Below are 14,844 nucleotides of genomic sequence, written 5' to 3'. Positions count from 1 at the left end.
AGGTTTCTGAAGAGCGTTATGATGTCTTACTGCACAAACAAAAAAAACAACAACTGAGTCTCCAAAACACACTCCATGGAAAGGCAGTGATTGTCAATTGTCAATGGCACTGTGAATGAATAATTTAAAAAAATGACATGATTATTCTAATCTAGAAAATTGCCTTATCAAATCCATATTTTTAATCTCAGTTTTGATTGGTGCATTTTCCTCAGTGCATCATCTCCTCCTCTCTGTGCAGGTGGAGAGCCCTCAGTGAAAGACAGACACGTTACACTCCAGGTGTTTGTTACTGTATTCCAGCATTAAGAATCTTCTTCTGACAAACTGACAGACACATCTCCATCTCTACATCCTCTTTATTGTGCGGTATGTTTTCGCATGGATGTAAGTTACACAAGTTATACAAATAAATGGGAAAAAAAATCTGTAAAAAACAACATTTGGTTCTATATTAAATGTGGATTTCAAAGACAAGACAACGTGGCAGTAACTATGGGAACACTGCAAGGTAAATAAACCAAATAATTCAAAATTCATAGAAGAAACAGTCAAATGGAACTGAAGAGTGAAAAACTCTGAGGGTCATCCTGGAGAGCAAACCAGAACCCGTCAGCTGTGTAACTGGGTAACTGAGTCCAGAGGAGTTCCAACACAAATAAATATTCAAAAGGTTGCTAAACAAGTTGGGACAGAAACAGTACACCTTATTTAATCGTCTGTCCATTTCCTATACTGCTTATCTGTTATGGGCTGTGGGGGTGGGGGTGGGGGGGGGGCTGGAGCCTATCCCAGCTGACATTGGTGACCTGTCCAGGCGGGGTTCACCCTGGACAGGTCACCAATCAGGGGTTCAGTATCTTGCTCAAAGATACTTCAACGCGGGCACCAGGGGAAGTGAGGATCGAACCAGCGACCCTTGGGTTACTAGACGGCCACTCGACTTCTGAGCCCACATTTAGGAGCAGTGAAGGAAATATTCATAGCGATCTCTTGCCTTGTCCCACAGGAACAGACAAGAGGTTTGGACAGAATCAGGTCTGCTCTGGTCCACACTTCAGTGGCTGGCTGACAGTTGTACACTTGCTGCTCTGGCAATCTCCCCTCTCCTCAGAAACATTATAAACCAACACCACACAAATATCCACAACATTAGACGGCTGCTTCTCCTCCTCAACAGGAAATTAATTGAACAAAATGGAGATGAGGACAACCTGCCCAACAGTGATTCCATATTGGATTGGCAATATGATTCATAAACTGGCCAGTTGGTGTTGGCAACATGATGGTGGTGAAGATACGTTTCTAGTGAGCATCATCAGAGGTGTCAGGCTGTAAAAGCTGCACTGAGCAATCATTTCAGTGGATTATTTCATCATTTTAGCCGTCACTCTGATGGGGAAGAGTCACTGACATTGTCAATTCACTGGTCAAGTTTATTACCTTCGTCAAAAAGTTTAACAAAATGATGTAGGGAAATAAGGTTCTACCAAAGAAACTTCTTCCATTTCCGGTTAAAATGGCAAAAACAGCATCTTTTTCATTGTCAGGGGTCCACGCTTTCTGAATGTCCTTCTACTGGAACTCCAAATGCACTCGAGAGCCCAGACCTCTGCTGAGGTCCTTATTAATTTCCTGAGAAATGAATGAAAATATCCAGATAAAAGAGTCTCTACACGTTCAATATTTGATGAAACTGAACACAGCATGAGCATAGTTCAGTTGTTATGTCTGTTTCCCATGGAAGACTGGTTCCATCTACTTTTTTCATAATCTAGTAGAACTGCACAGTTCATTCAGATTTTATCAAAGCTGCACAATGGTCTACTCAAATTTTCAAATCCCGGGAAGGTGCAGTATTTGTAGTTTGTAATGTGTGTCAAAGAAGCAGTTTTAAATCAAGACTATGGCGCTGCAGAGACGGCCTGTCAATGCATCGTATTCTGGAAATGTCCGTTTTCTACAGATCCCCACAACAACGCCCATAAACATTTTGGGTTTTTTTGTCACTGAAAATGAGATTGATGTTTAAATTAACATTTTCTCTAATATCACAAAACATTTCATAACTGTGATGCAATACATGCAGACAGACAAGTAACACAGACCTCCTGGGTGGAGGTATTTAGGCTCAGGTGATGTGTTCCAATTTCAACCAAAACTTCCACCAATGATTGCAGATAAATATTTATAGAGGATTCCCTCTCCCGACACTGCATTGTCATTCATGAAACAGCCCTTTACATAAAATAATACAAAACCTCCTATTTGGCCGACATACAGTGCTAAACAGCTGTCTGGCACTTGAAGAAAAAAGCTACTTGCTTGCATCCTCTGGATGATGTTTCCCAAGTCCAACTACCACTTCTTGATCGCAGATGCTTTGACTTGTGCTTCAGTTATGATTCTGGAGTTGGCAGGCTATTCAATTGGCAAATTAAACCACAGGACCCAGACTAAACCAAACAAAACAAAAGCAACCAGTGGATGAACCAATGGCTGATATTTTTTGTCCTCAAACCTATTTACAATGACTCCCAAAACTTACAAATTAATGCTGCATTTATGTCATGCTGCTCAAGAGAGACTTCTCACTGTGCACTTACCCCAAAAGATTCATCAATGAAAAAAAGCAGCGGGACGTCATTCATTTTCAGTCACTGCTGGTGACCAAGGGTGTCACACGCCGCCGCCGCCGCCGCCGCCGCCGCAGCAGCAGGTGGTGTGATGTCAGTGCCAAGAAAGGCAAATTAGAGTTGAGCAGAGTTTGATTTTTAGGCAAATTAGCACCACCGAAGCAGCACCCGTTAGCAGATTGTGAAGTGACTTTCCTCCTGCTGTACTGCAGAGGTCTGTTTCATAATAGCTCTAAAAGAGAAACTGGTCATTGTGGTCACCTGCTCCCTTATTGTTATTATTTGTTTACCAGGTCATAAACAGTTTTTTTTTGTGGACACAATATTCAGTGGTGAAAATGAGGTTAAAAAAAAAGCCCCAAAAAGCAATAAAACCTCTAGCCACATTTTTTTCACAACATAATTATTTTAAGGCTAAGTTATGCACAATCAAGGGTGTGTATATACTTGATAGTCCCAGTCGAATTCAAGGTCCATTCACCTGAAAAGCTCTCCAACCGCCTGCTGATGAGTGCTCGGAGGCTGGCAGCGAGCAGTGACCTGAGCACCTCTTGGTGAGCATGAATCTTTAGGTGTGATTGCAGGGTGAGCAGCACAGTGTGAAAAACTTTCATTCTGGCCTCAGTGTTGCAAAGTCAAAAGTATCAGGTATTTCTGAAGAAAAGTTCTTTTCTAATTTAGGCTTCTAATACAGTGTGACTTAAGTCCAGAGTTTTTTATTTTTATTTTGGGGGGGGGGGGGATTCAAACAGTAAGCCAGACTTTTATAGTGCGACTAAACTCACCAACAATTCCACAATGATAACGGGTGTAAATAATGTCCCTTTGCCCCCCACCCCCCTTTTTTTTGGGGGGGGGGGCTGTTAAACTGGAAAATCCCCTTTGTGACCTCTGGAGTGTGTTGTGAGAGGACATTTATTTGCCCATAAGCAAATGTACGAATCAACAGACATGAGCGCTAGCTAGCAGCTGTGCGCACTGACAACATGTTGTGCCGCTCATTTCTGTCTGTGTGTTTATGAAACAGATTCATAACCCCTGAGGATGAACGTGCATTTTTTTTTTTTTTGCATCAACCATCTTCCACTAATTTCATTGTCTTGAAACTTTTTCTTCACCCTCAGTCTGAACTGACTTAAGAAAACTGATCAAGATTATGTACAAAATGTCACTCCAGCTTCAGTACACAAATCTTGGCATTGGCCTTCAGCAACATTTTCTTCTTGCAGCTCTGACATAAAAACTCGCCTCGTGTCTATTTCTTTACCTATAGTGTTTCTGAGCATTTGCTTTGCCAACCATTGCACTGCCTCTCCAAGCCTTTGATTGCTCCTTGTGTGAAATATGTGATTGCCTCTAGTTTGTTTATTAAACTACGAGATGGACCGCAAGTCACGGCTTCTGACGGACATCAGGCCAGCAGGTGATTGACTGACCAGCATTTCTCCACCGTAGTGCAGCAGAACCACAGATGCCATTGTGTACATTCAGCGATGTATATTCTGACTGATTCATACATTTGTATTGCTGGAGATACAGCAAGCTGTGTGAAAATGGGTTTTAAGGCAGAAGGTCCTTGCAACAATCATCAGTGTGTGTGGACGACAACCACCGGTCCACGTTTCCATGAGCACATACTTCAGTTCATACTTCTGTTTACATCATATTCTCTACATGCACAGGTTTGACTCGATACATCTGCATTTCAACACGCAAGCATACTGTTGCACTGAGAATAACTTAGAAGGGTTATAAATAAAAGTTTGTAACATATTTTTGAGGCATTGGTGCAGACACCAACACTAGCAAGTGTCTGTGTGTGCTCATGCCTTACTAATGTGTGTGGAGGTGTGTAAGAGCAGCCAGCATCATCTCAAGGTGCTTTGGTACTTGTTTAAATTTGTATGTCCACAGCTCCTGTCACATGGCTCCTCAGTGGGGGAGATATGTCTTTGGGGAGCTTGTGGAGGCTTTTCAGAGGGCTTTGGCACTAGTGGTGTGGGAGACAGTGTGTGACACTGGTTTTTGTGGGTAGCGGCTGTAGTAGTAAACCTGAAACAGGATTGTAAAGTCCACAAAGACCTGCAGCAGGCCACATATCCAAAACTGCACGGGTGCCTGTGTGAGCAGGAAGTAGCCGGTCTTAAAGGTGTCGCCGCTTGTCCACATTAGCACCATCTTGATACTGAGAGGAAAAAGGGAGAGAGAGAAAAAAACAGATGAATAATAGAGAATGACACTTTATTAGCAATTAGGCCACTTTCTCTGTCACTTTTTACTTTAAATTCACTTTTGACGGAAGTTATATGAATCAGGCTTATCACTTGTGATCAAATGTAGCCTGCTGGCTCCAACAAAGACAGAGAAAAAGCAATTGCAAAGAACATAGTTTGACCACTACATCGTCACACCCCAAGTTGATGAGATAGGTACCCTGGATGACATCACCCTGGTCCCGCACTACCATAAGGAACCTAGGAATTCTCTTGATCAGGATCTGTCCTTTAACTCCCACATTAAGCAAATTTCTAGGACTGCTTTCTTTCATTTATGAAACATCGCTAAGATCAGACACATCCTGTGTCAAGAAGATGCAGAAAAACTAGTCCATGCTTTTGTCACTTCCAGGCTGGATTACTGCACCTCCCTCCTATCAGGCTGCACCAGTAGGTCCCTAAAGACTCTCCAGCTGGTCCAGAACGCTGCTACCCACGTGTTGACTAGAACTGGTAGAAGAGACCATGTCTCTCCTGTACTGCTTCTCTGCATGGCTCCCTGTCAAATTAAGAATAGAATTTAAAATTCTTCTTCTACCATCAAAGTCCTCAACAGTCAGTCTCCTTCATCCTTGACAGAGCTCCTAGTCCCCTATTATCCTGCTAGAACCCTTCACTCCCAGGATGCAGGGTTACTGGTGGTTCCTAGAGTTCTAACAGTAGAATGGAAGCCAGAGCCTTCAGCTATCAGGCTCCCCTCCTGTGGAACCGTCTCCCAGTTTCAGTCCAGGACCCAGACCCCCTCTCTAGGTTTAAGAGCAGGCTTAAGACCTTCCTTTTTGATCAGGCTTATAGTCAGGACTGCTTAGGCTGGCCCTGAGATATGCTGCTGTAGGCTTAGACTGCTGGGGGATCTCCCATGATGCAATGGGCTTCTCTCTCCTCCTCTCTTCCCTCTCTACCCTCCTGTATGTGTCATACATAAATCAAACTCCTATGTGTTACTAACTCGTCTCCTTCTCAGTAGCCTTCAGGCTCCCCTCATTCCAGATCCTGGTGCTGCTGGAGGAGGCTGCAGACCTGAAGAAGCTCAAGCTGCCACCCGTCGCTCCACCTGCTCACGTCCCCAACTTTCTATCAGTCTCTCCTCCTTTCTCTCTTTATCTCTGTCCCTCTCTTTCCTTCTGTAAATCTGTCACTCTCCATTATCTGTCTTTGTCTCTGCCCCACCCTCTTGCTCTCTTTCCCCCCCACCGGTCAAAGCAGAAGGCCACTGATCCTGGATCTGCTCCACCTTCCTGCCTGTTAAAAGGAAGGTTCTGGTCGCTGCTGTTGCAGAATGTGCTTGCTGATGGAGAATTGTTGGGTGTAGAACCATTGAAGGAGTGAGTTACTAGACCTGCTCTACCTGTGAAGTGTCATGAGAGAACATTTGATGAGATTTGGCGCTATACAAATAAAATTGACTTGACTTGACGATAGTTTGAGGACAAAATGTGCTGATGTATTGGTGCAGCATCTAAACGTGGAAAATGCTGAAGAAAAACACTGAATCATCATCACAGGGATACCTTGTTGTACAGCAAGATGATGTGTTTGGAGAATTTGTAAGATCGTAGAATGACTGTACTAAAGGAGATGCTGCATCTGGGAGGAAGAGAGCGCATGAGAGCAATGTTCACGGCTCCAAACAAAACACAATGATTTTGTATGAGTATGCTACAACCAATAAATGTAAATTAATAGCTTAAAGGTAATGAACTTTATTAATAAACTAATGAAATGCTATAATGCCTTTATCAAAGTATTATAAATTATAAATGTATATTATAAAATGAAATTCAAGATTTTTTTTTAGTTGTAATTATTCTTCAGTCTTAATTATTTATTTCCATCCATCCCTCTGACTAATCCTGATCAGAGTGGCAGGGAGCTCGGGCCTATTTTAGCTGTCAGTGTCGTCACAGTTTATTTCTGTGATTATGTCACTAACTTTTTTTTTTTGTTGTTGAAATTGTATCTTTATTTGGAATGGACACGTGAAACACATGGCACAGCAATAATAAAGACAGTCAAGATACCAGTCCTTCCATGTTTTGTCGGAGCACATCAGCAACCATCTTCCTCATAAGAGTAGCAGCACATGTTTATAAAGCTCTGTTACAGAGAGTGTTGATACAATTAAAAGCGATTTAACAGACAATTCACTTCACAGGTAACGAAGAAGAACCAGGGGGCGGTCTGCTGTCACTATTGCGTGGAAAATTTTTAAATGATCATACAATAATTAAATCAGTAAGTTGGAGTGAGAAGAAAGGAGAAAAAGGAGAAGAATAAGAAAAAAGATACCAGTAAGATCACACAAAACCCGCTCTCATGGGGGTCACATATGAGATCCACCTGTCCCAGATGCGGTAAAACTCATCTTGCTGTATTTTCAGCTGGTAGGTCAATTTCTCCATCCTAAATATCTCCAGGACAGTTCCAAACCAGTCAACCAGGGTTGGTGAGGTCTGAGTCTGCCATCTCCTGGTGATGGACTTTTTGCTTGCCACAAGAAGCAGCAGTGACAACTTTATCTCTGGTCTAGACTTCAGCAGGGTAATGTGACCTAAATGCAAGATTTTCAAATCCAGAGGAAATTGAGTATTAAAGACTGAACACAGAGTATTGTGAACACCCCCCAGAACGCCTACAGCCTGGGACAGTCCCAAAAGATGTGGTAGTGGTTGGCCACCCTCGACCCATGTTGCCTCCAGCACGGCATATTGACGCCTTTATATTTCTCTTGTTGGAGCGTCTGAAAGAATCTGATAATCTTCTTCCAGCCATGTTCTCTCCAAACCATGGAGCTGGATGTTGACCAGTGAAAGGCCCAAATATCTCTCCATGTCTCCTCAGAGATCACCATTCCCGCCTCCCTCTCCCATCTACCTTTCACAAACAGTGTCACCCCTGGCGGCACGGGATATAACTGCATATAGTCTAGAAAGGGAGTTGGATGGCACCGTTGGCATAGCTTTTTTCAGAATGTGGAAGAATTCAGACTCTACAGCAGAAAGGCCTGTCAATTTGCAATCTTGGCTCATGTAGGATCGCAACTGGAGATATCTATGGAAATCATTCCTTTGTAGCCCATGCCTGGTACACAAAACCTCAAAACTGAGGACAATGTTCTTTTCCGTGAGTGATAAAAATGTTGAATGCGTTAACTACGATTTGAAGCTGGGTTATTATCTATTGGGAGCAAAATCAGAATCAAAAGCAAACCACCTAAATACCCTCAACAGTCTACGTATGTCACACCTATCAATCACCTTTTGCCAGATTTGAAGTGTGTGGGTCAGCCATGGGTTCCCCAGCTCCTTCAATTTTCCCATTAGACCCTCATCCGCGATTGCGGCTTGTATTGGGAACGAGTCTGATAGGTTGGACTCCAACTCCTTCCATTTTATGTCACTAACTATTATTCAATGAGTAAGAACACTTTTATTACGCACTTTTCCACATCAACATATCCTCTTGTCACTGCTATTTAGTATACCAGAACTTTTGATTCAGAGATGTTTCTACTAAATATAAGAAATCACCAAATGTGCATGTTGACAACTGGAAAATGAGAAACTGAATTGCAGCTTTGAACTTGAAATAATGGATCATCTCAGGGTGCAGGTTTCTGTTCAGGTTTCCCATCAAACCTAGATCCTCTGGCACTTTCCCCAACCATAAAACTCATCTAGCAAGTGTTTCTGTTACCAGCTGAACTGGCTGTCAGCAGGGTGCTTATAGGAAAAAGTGGATGAGTTTGAATAAAAAGAAATAGCTATTGTTTGAGAATTGCCTGAAGAAAAGCACGCTTGTGGTTCCACAAGGCAGAATTGGTTGCTTTGAGTTTAAGCTTTGTCCCTTTGCTGACACATGGAAGCAATGTGAAGTCAATGAGACGGAAAAGAAAGTCTGATGAGAACTCATAACAGCACAGACAAGGACCCGGGATCCTAACACATAATAGGATAGGACATAGATAATGTACTACATAGTGATATTCTCCTAAAATAAAAGACACATACAACTGTAAGCCATAAATGGGATTGTGTGTGTGTATATACACATATATATATACACACATACATATATATACATATACACATATATATACACACACACACACACACACACACACATATATACACACACACACACACACACACACACACATATATACACACACACACACACACACATATATATATATACACACACACACATACATATACACATGCATGTGTACACTTAAGGTGTTATGAAATTTTGCATTGCGAAATAAAAAATGACAAAATAAAATTCAAAGTCGCACACAATTAAGATCAATGTAAAAAAACAAACCAATGCCAAGCGGCACCACGCACCACTGACACTGATGATTTCTGACCCTCTCACCTACTGTATACACATATTACAAGTAGAAGAAGAAGAACTCTGTAGCAACTTGATAGAAGAAGAAGAAGCAGCGAAACAATTATTTCAAAATGGAGGAAGACGTGGTCGAACAAGTAGCGGACGCTCCATCCAACAAATCAGTTGTGTGGACTTATTTTGGCCTCCCATGTAAAAGACAAGGCAACGGTGACATATTTATAAAACAAATATTTTGTTTTTTTTGAAGCAAAGAGCATTTTATTTTGTACTGACGCAGCAATGACTTGTATGTCTGCATATTAAGGAAGAAAATAAAAAAAATATTTGATTTTTGCATTTCTAGTTTTTGATTTTCCTTAATCTTTATTTTGTATCATGAGTATTTTGTATCGTGAGCCCTGTTTTGTATTTTGTATCATAAAAACACATAAAAAGAAAAAATAAAACATAAAAACCGTACTGCTTTCTCTTCAAATGTTCGTGCATCACTGAGGTACTGCCATGACACGCAAGGTCTGCTTTGCAAACTTTGCAAGTAGTCTTTTTATTCGCCGTATCCAGGCTAAAATGCTCCCAAACTTATAACAATATAATTCATTGTCGACTATTTCTATTATCGCTTTTTGTCGACAACGTCGACTAATCGTTGCAGCCCTAATATATACATATACATACACACATATATCAGTGTATCTACAAGCCCTCTAAATTTCCATTAAAATCAAGGCTGGTGGTGGTTGTGTGTGCTCACTACAGGAGTTTATGATAGCTGCAACACACTCGTCAGTCTCTTGTTAGTGGAGGCAGGGACACACACTCAAAGCACAGAGGAAGCACTGTCTACCATGCTAAGACAACACTTTAGATGCGTTTCCTGTCTACAACAATACAAACGTGGTGACACAGATGAGATCCTTTCACTCAAGTGTGCTGGTTCACTATTTGAAGAAGTTTTGAGGGAGTTTTTCTTTTGTTGTTATTTACAATGCTTTAATACCAGGGACCCACAATTCAAACGCATGTAGTGTTTTTGACAGCGGTGTGCTACCAATTCCAAGTTCCTGTTCGGCAAGACAATGTGGAAGCAAGTTAGCATGATTCAAGTCTGTTGAGCTCATCTCAAAGGATCATTCTGAGTGGACAGCCTTAATATCAGGTGTGCACATCCAATATGTCCTGAATGCGTCTTGAGATCTGATCTCTTACACCACACTTGGAGGGTGTCCAGGCCACTTGAGGCCAGATTCTTTACGTCGTGTGTATGCAAATGCCACTGGACCACAGAGAAGGTCTGCCTTATCAGCTGATGCGGGGTATTATTGCAATGTCTGATAATGTGAAAACTCCAAATAGATAATCCTCCTATGGCTGCATCAAACATCTTAGTTTAGCTGGTTTGTTAGGACCAAGCATCGTTGTGATTTCTCCCTCGACTGCTTTAAATCGCAGACTGATTACCACCGGAAAAGTATCCCTGGGTGTGCCACTCACTCAATTATTAAAGAGCTGAAGTCGTTTGTCCATCAGCTGATCTCTGTCCCTCAAACACCAGACATCATCCAAAACAAGATGGAAATTCCTTGAGGATTAAAACAGTCAGCAGTCGATTGAGTGGATGTGCTGATCAACAGCAACAAATAAGCAAGCTATGTTTATTTAACGCCAAAGTAGAACATTTCTGCACATTCTGATGGAGATACTCGCATTTGTTGTGGTTGAATAACAATTAAAAATGTTGCAAACAGAAGTGATGTATGTGTTTTTTTCCAGGGATGTAAGACTTGATAACGAGACAAAATCCAATGTAAAAATTCCATTGGCTCTTGGTTGAGGGAACCCATGCTGATGCTGACTTGGCCTTTAAAAATACATCATGCCCGCAGCATTTTAGAATTTCGGTACATGAAGCCAGATCTGTACCGAAATGCTTATCTGAATTTGTCACTGAAGAACTTGTCCTGCTGATCCAACATTTGCCTGATGAACTGGAAGTCCCGCATCCAGCTGAAACCCCCAAAGCCAGGATGCAAAGAATAAAGAAAACATCTGTTGCGGATGCTATGTAATGAATCTGCACGGTCAGGTACCACCTGAGATATGAGGGAAAAGGTGTTGGCTGCATCACAGCTGTAATCTCATGACAGGGTTGAATAGGGATGGCACCACAATGATGGATTTGAACTGCCCAAGGTTCCCCGTGTGGATCCTCTGATAGAGTACGCTATGATGTGCTTGAACACATATTTAAAGATGCAGGAGGAACATGGTGGTATGTCAAAGGAAAACAGGATGGCGTGCGGTCTTTAAGTATTCGCAGAATCCCTGTCTTCCTATAAACCTATTAACTGATGTAGAGGAGGGATGAGGGGTGACCTCCTAAACCATTTCTCTACCTCCTTGGGGCAAGGCTTCGCAGCCAAATCTCCTTTTGTATTATTCATGCTTCCAGCTTCACCTTGGCCCTTTCATTTGTAAGGCCAATTTGTGCAAATCTCGCTATTTTCCTGACTTCTTACTCTTTTCCCTTGCAGCCTGTCTGAATGTCCCCTTGACATCTTTTTTCATAAGCCCCCTTTTCGTGCTAATTTTCCCTCCTGTCCATTCATCTTCCAACCACCCCCTTCCACCTCTGTCTTGCCACTCTTTACTTGTGTGCATTTGCTTCACACCAGCCTCTCATTCACTCACTTCTCTTTAAGTACGGGGCTTGTTAGCTCTTTGGAAAGACAAGACTCTTTATTCTCCTCCTCCCCCATGTTTCCTCAGCAACTGCTGTTGCACATGATGATGTGTACTTGCAGGTAACAATGAGGGAGGCAAGAATTTTCTTTGATCAATGTGTCTGCTGGTAGCCTAACAAGAGGTAACAAAAGAAAGCCAGGAACAGTGTGAGAACATGTCTGGCTACTTATCCCTCACTTTCCCTGACATCTGGTGGCACAAAAGAACACATGGTGAGCTTCTGGCTGACATGACAATGATGGAGATGTGAGGAACTGGAATACACCAATTTATATGACGGGCAGCAGAAAATCAATATGAGGTCAGACCTGGTTTAGTCAATGGCAGGACAGTTTCAATAAGTGTTTGAAAATGTGCCCGGATTGTCACAGGGGTGGTTGCAGTGAATCTCTGTGTATGAAGTGCTTATGTGCAATTTCTTGTAGTTATATTCATTGCTAAAATGTACAGTTATTACCAGAATCATCCCTGCGCCACATATTTAATTGAACCTTTATAAAAAGTCAAGAAAATTTCAGAAATGCTCATCATCAGCTCAAAGAGTCATGCTAAAATTGCTTCATTAGTCCATCTAAAAGTAAACCCAACCAATTGCTGTCATTAAAAAAAAAAAAGCAGGTGCAGCATGGCTCAGAAGAAAGTGGCCATCGAGCAACCGAAGGGTCACTGGTTCGATCCTCACTTCCCCCAGTGACCATGTTGAAGTATCCTTGAGAAAGATACTGAACCCCTGATTGCTCCTGATGGCCCTGCAACGGACTGGTGACCTGTCCAGGGTGACCCCCCCTCTTGCCCAGTGTCAGCTTGGATAGGCTCCAGCCCCCACCCCGCAATGGATAAGCGGTATAAGAAATTGACAGATGGATGGAAATCACAAAAAGCAGCAAAGGCTTAATCTAGAGTCTTAATCCAGCACATTTTTAAAATGTTGGCTTGAAAAAATTAATAAAAAGAATGTAAGAACGCCTTCTTAGTTTGGTTATTCATTTTTTTTGTTAGTGGGTGCTCCTGTTGTTCTTCCATCTAATTTCTTTTGACAGGCCCCGCCTCCAACTGCCAGACATTGGTCCTCCACAGGTGACGCAGATGGCTGCCGACGAGTCCAATCAGCTGCCAACAAGACGGTCAACAAGCGTTATTCAGTCCGCAATTGAGGGCTGTCACTGAGGCAGTGTGGCCGTGTAAAATTGACCCGTTAGAGACTTGTGATTTGTAGCCTATGTTGAGCCTCAACTCTGCTCTTTGGTATATTTGGACTTTTTGTTTGTAGCGTGCCACTAACTGTGTTTCGGCACGTTTTCTCTCTTCACTTTGGAAATACGGACTTTTCTATTGTGCATTAAATCAGCACACATATTGGAACAGGAGGGGTAAATGGTCATTTATTTTGATCTCCTGTTTTTTGTTAGTCCAGGGAGTTAGGTTTAGCTTTGGAACTTTTTTTGTTTCCAGGGCTCGTCAGTCGGGTTGGAAAGGTCGCTTCATTTTTTATTATTATTATTTTGGCCTTGGTTTACACTGAAGCTTTATTTTTGTCACCTTGTTCATCTTTTGTACTACTTAGACAATAAACTGTTGTTTGTACTTTTGCAAACTTCGTTCTTGTACTCGTTTATGTTCCTGCCTCTGTTCCCCGAGACTTGAGCGTAACACTATCTTGGACTCAGGGGAACAGTTTTAGAGTGGCTCTCATCTTATTAAAACCAGAAGATCTTTGACCATGAATCAGATAGTAATCCTTCAATATGGAGTCCCACAAGGATCAATTCCTGGTATATGCTTGCACGTAGGTCCATCATTCACCAGGATAATATTTCATATCATTCATATGACACCCAGTTATACATGAAGTATCTTTTACTGCTGATCATCCTCTATGTACAACCTCATTCAGTGCATTGGTGAAATCAAAAACTGGACAACGCCAACATTTTGCAGGTGAATGAGGGCAAAACAGATTCTTTTAGTATGGCTACAAAATTTTTCCAATATATTTTGTCTGTAAAACGTCCAGGCTGGATTACTGCAACGCCCTCCGACCATGCTGTGATAATAGGTCCCTAAAGACTCTCCAGCTGGTCCAGAATGCTGCTACCCGCGTGTTGACTAGAACTGGTAGCAGAGACCAGGTCTCTCCTGTACTGCTTCTCTGCATGGCTCCCTGTCAAATTCAACTATCAAATTCAGCTACCAACTGAAAAATGAGTCTAGAGCCATGTTCTAAACTCTTCCTGTTAGACTGCAGTCAGCACATTTGGACATGAGTCTGCCTGCAAAGGGCTTTGACACGAGGAATTTTAGCATGACCAGGACTTAATTGGGGAGGTCCGAGGGGAGACAGCTGAGATGACATTATCAGGATTATCAGTGGTGCACCATCAAAGACATAGCAAGAATTATGAGACGCATCTCAGAAAACTAGAGAAACGTTGATTTATTAAAGGCTTTACGATTGTAATGTCCCTGTTTATATAAGCCCCCATGGCCTTTATGGGACTCAGAGTGCTTTACAATACTGTCTCATTCACACTCACACACACACACAGACTGATGGCTGAGGTTTCCATGCAAGATGACTACATACCCATTAGGAGCAATTAGGGGTTCTGTATGTGGCTCAAGGAACATGTCATCTTCCAAATACTAGGCAACACTCTACCTTTTGAGCCATAAGTCCCCCACAAGAGGGGGTCTTGATGATAAAAATACAAAATCCATTGCTTAAGCTCCTCGATCTCTGTACATCCATGTTCACGTTTAACTGAACACGAACAGCTTAAGAAAAAACATTTCTGTCACTAAAATGTTAAATGGACTCAATTTTATATAGC

General features: G+C 42.1%; 1 protein-coding gene across 2 annotated transcripts in view; it reads right to left on the bottom strand.

Annotated features, from left to right (window-relative positions):
• Nucleotides 1-324: 324 nt before the first annotated feature.
• The window catches only part of slc66a2 (solute carrier family 66 member 2), a 48,532-nt gene continuing 34,012 nt past the window's right edge, over nucleotides 325-14,844 (bottom strand). For both annotated transcript variants that reach the window (XM_086194226.1, XM_086194227.1), the window contains one exon: nucleotides 325-4,821. In XM_086194226.1, the coding sequence (XP_086050352.1) occupies nucleotides 4,611-4,821 (211 nt within the window). In that variant the 3' untranslated portion in view covers nucleotides 325-4,610. The remainder of the gene's footprint in view (nucleotides 4,822-14,844) is intronic.

This window comes from Aulostomus chinensis, chromosome 22, assembly GCF_037954235.1.
Source record: "Aulostomus chinensis isolate RoL2024-O1b breed Wild chromosome 22, RoL_Achi_v1.0, whole genome shotgun sequence".
Taxonomy (NCBI): Eukaryota; Metazoa; Chordata; class Actinopteri; order Syngnathiformes; family Aulostomidae; genus Aulostomus; species Aulostomus chinensis.
Note: the sequence above shows the minus strand (reverse complement) of the source record. Positions and strands in the feature narration are given on the sequence as shown.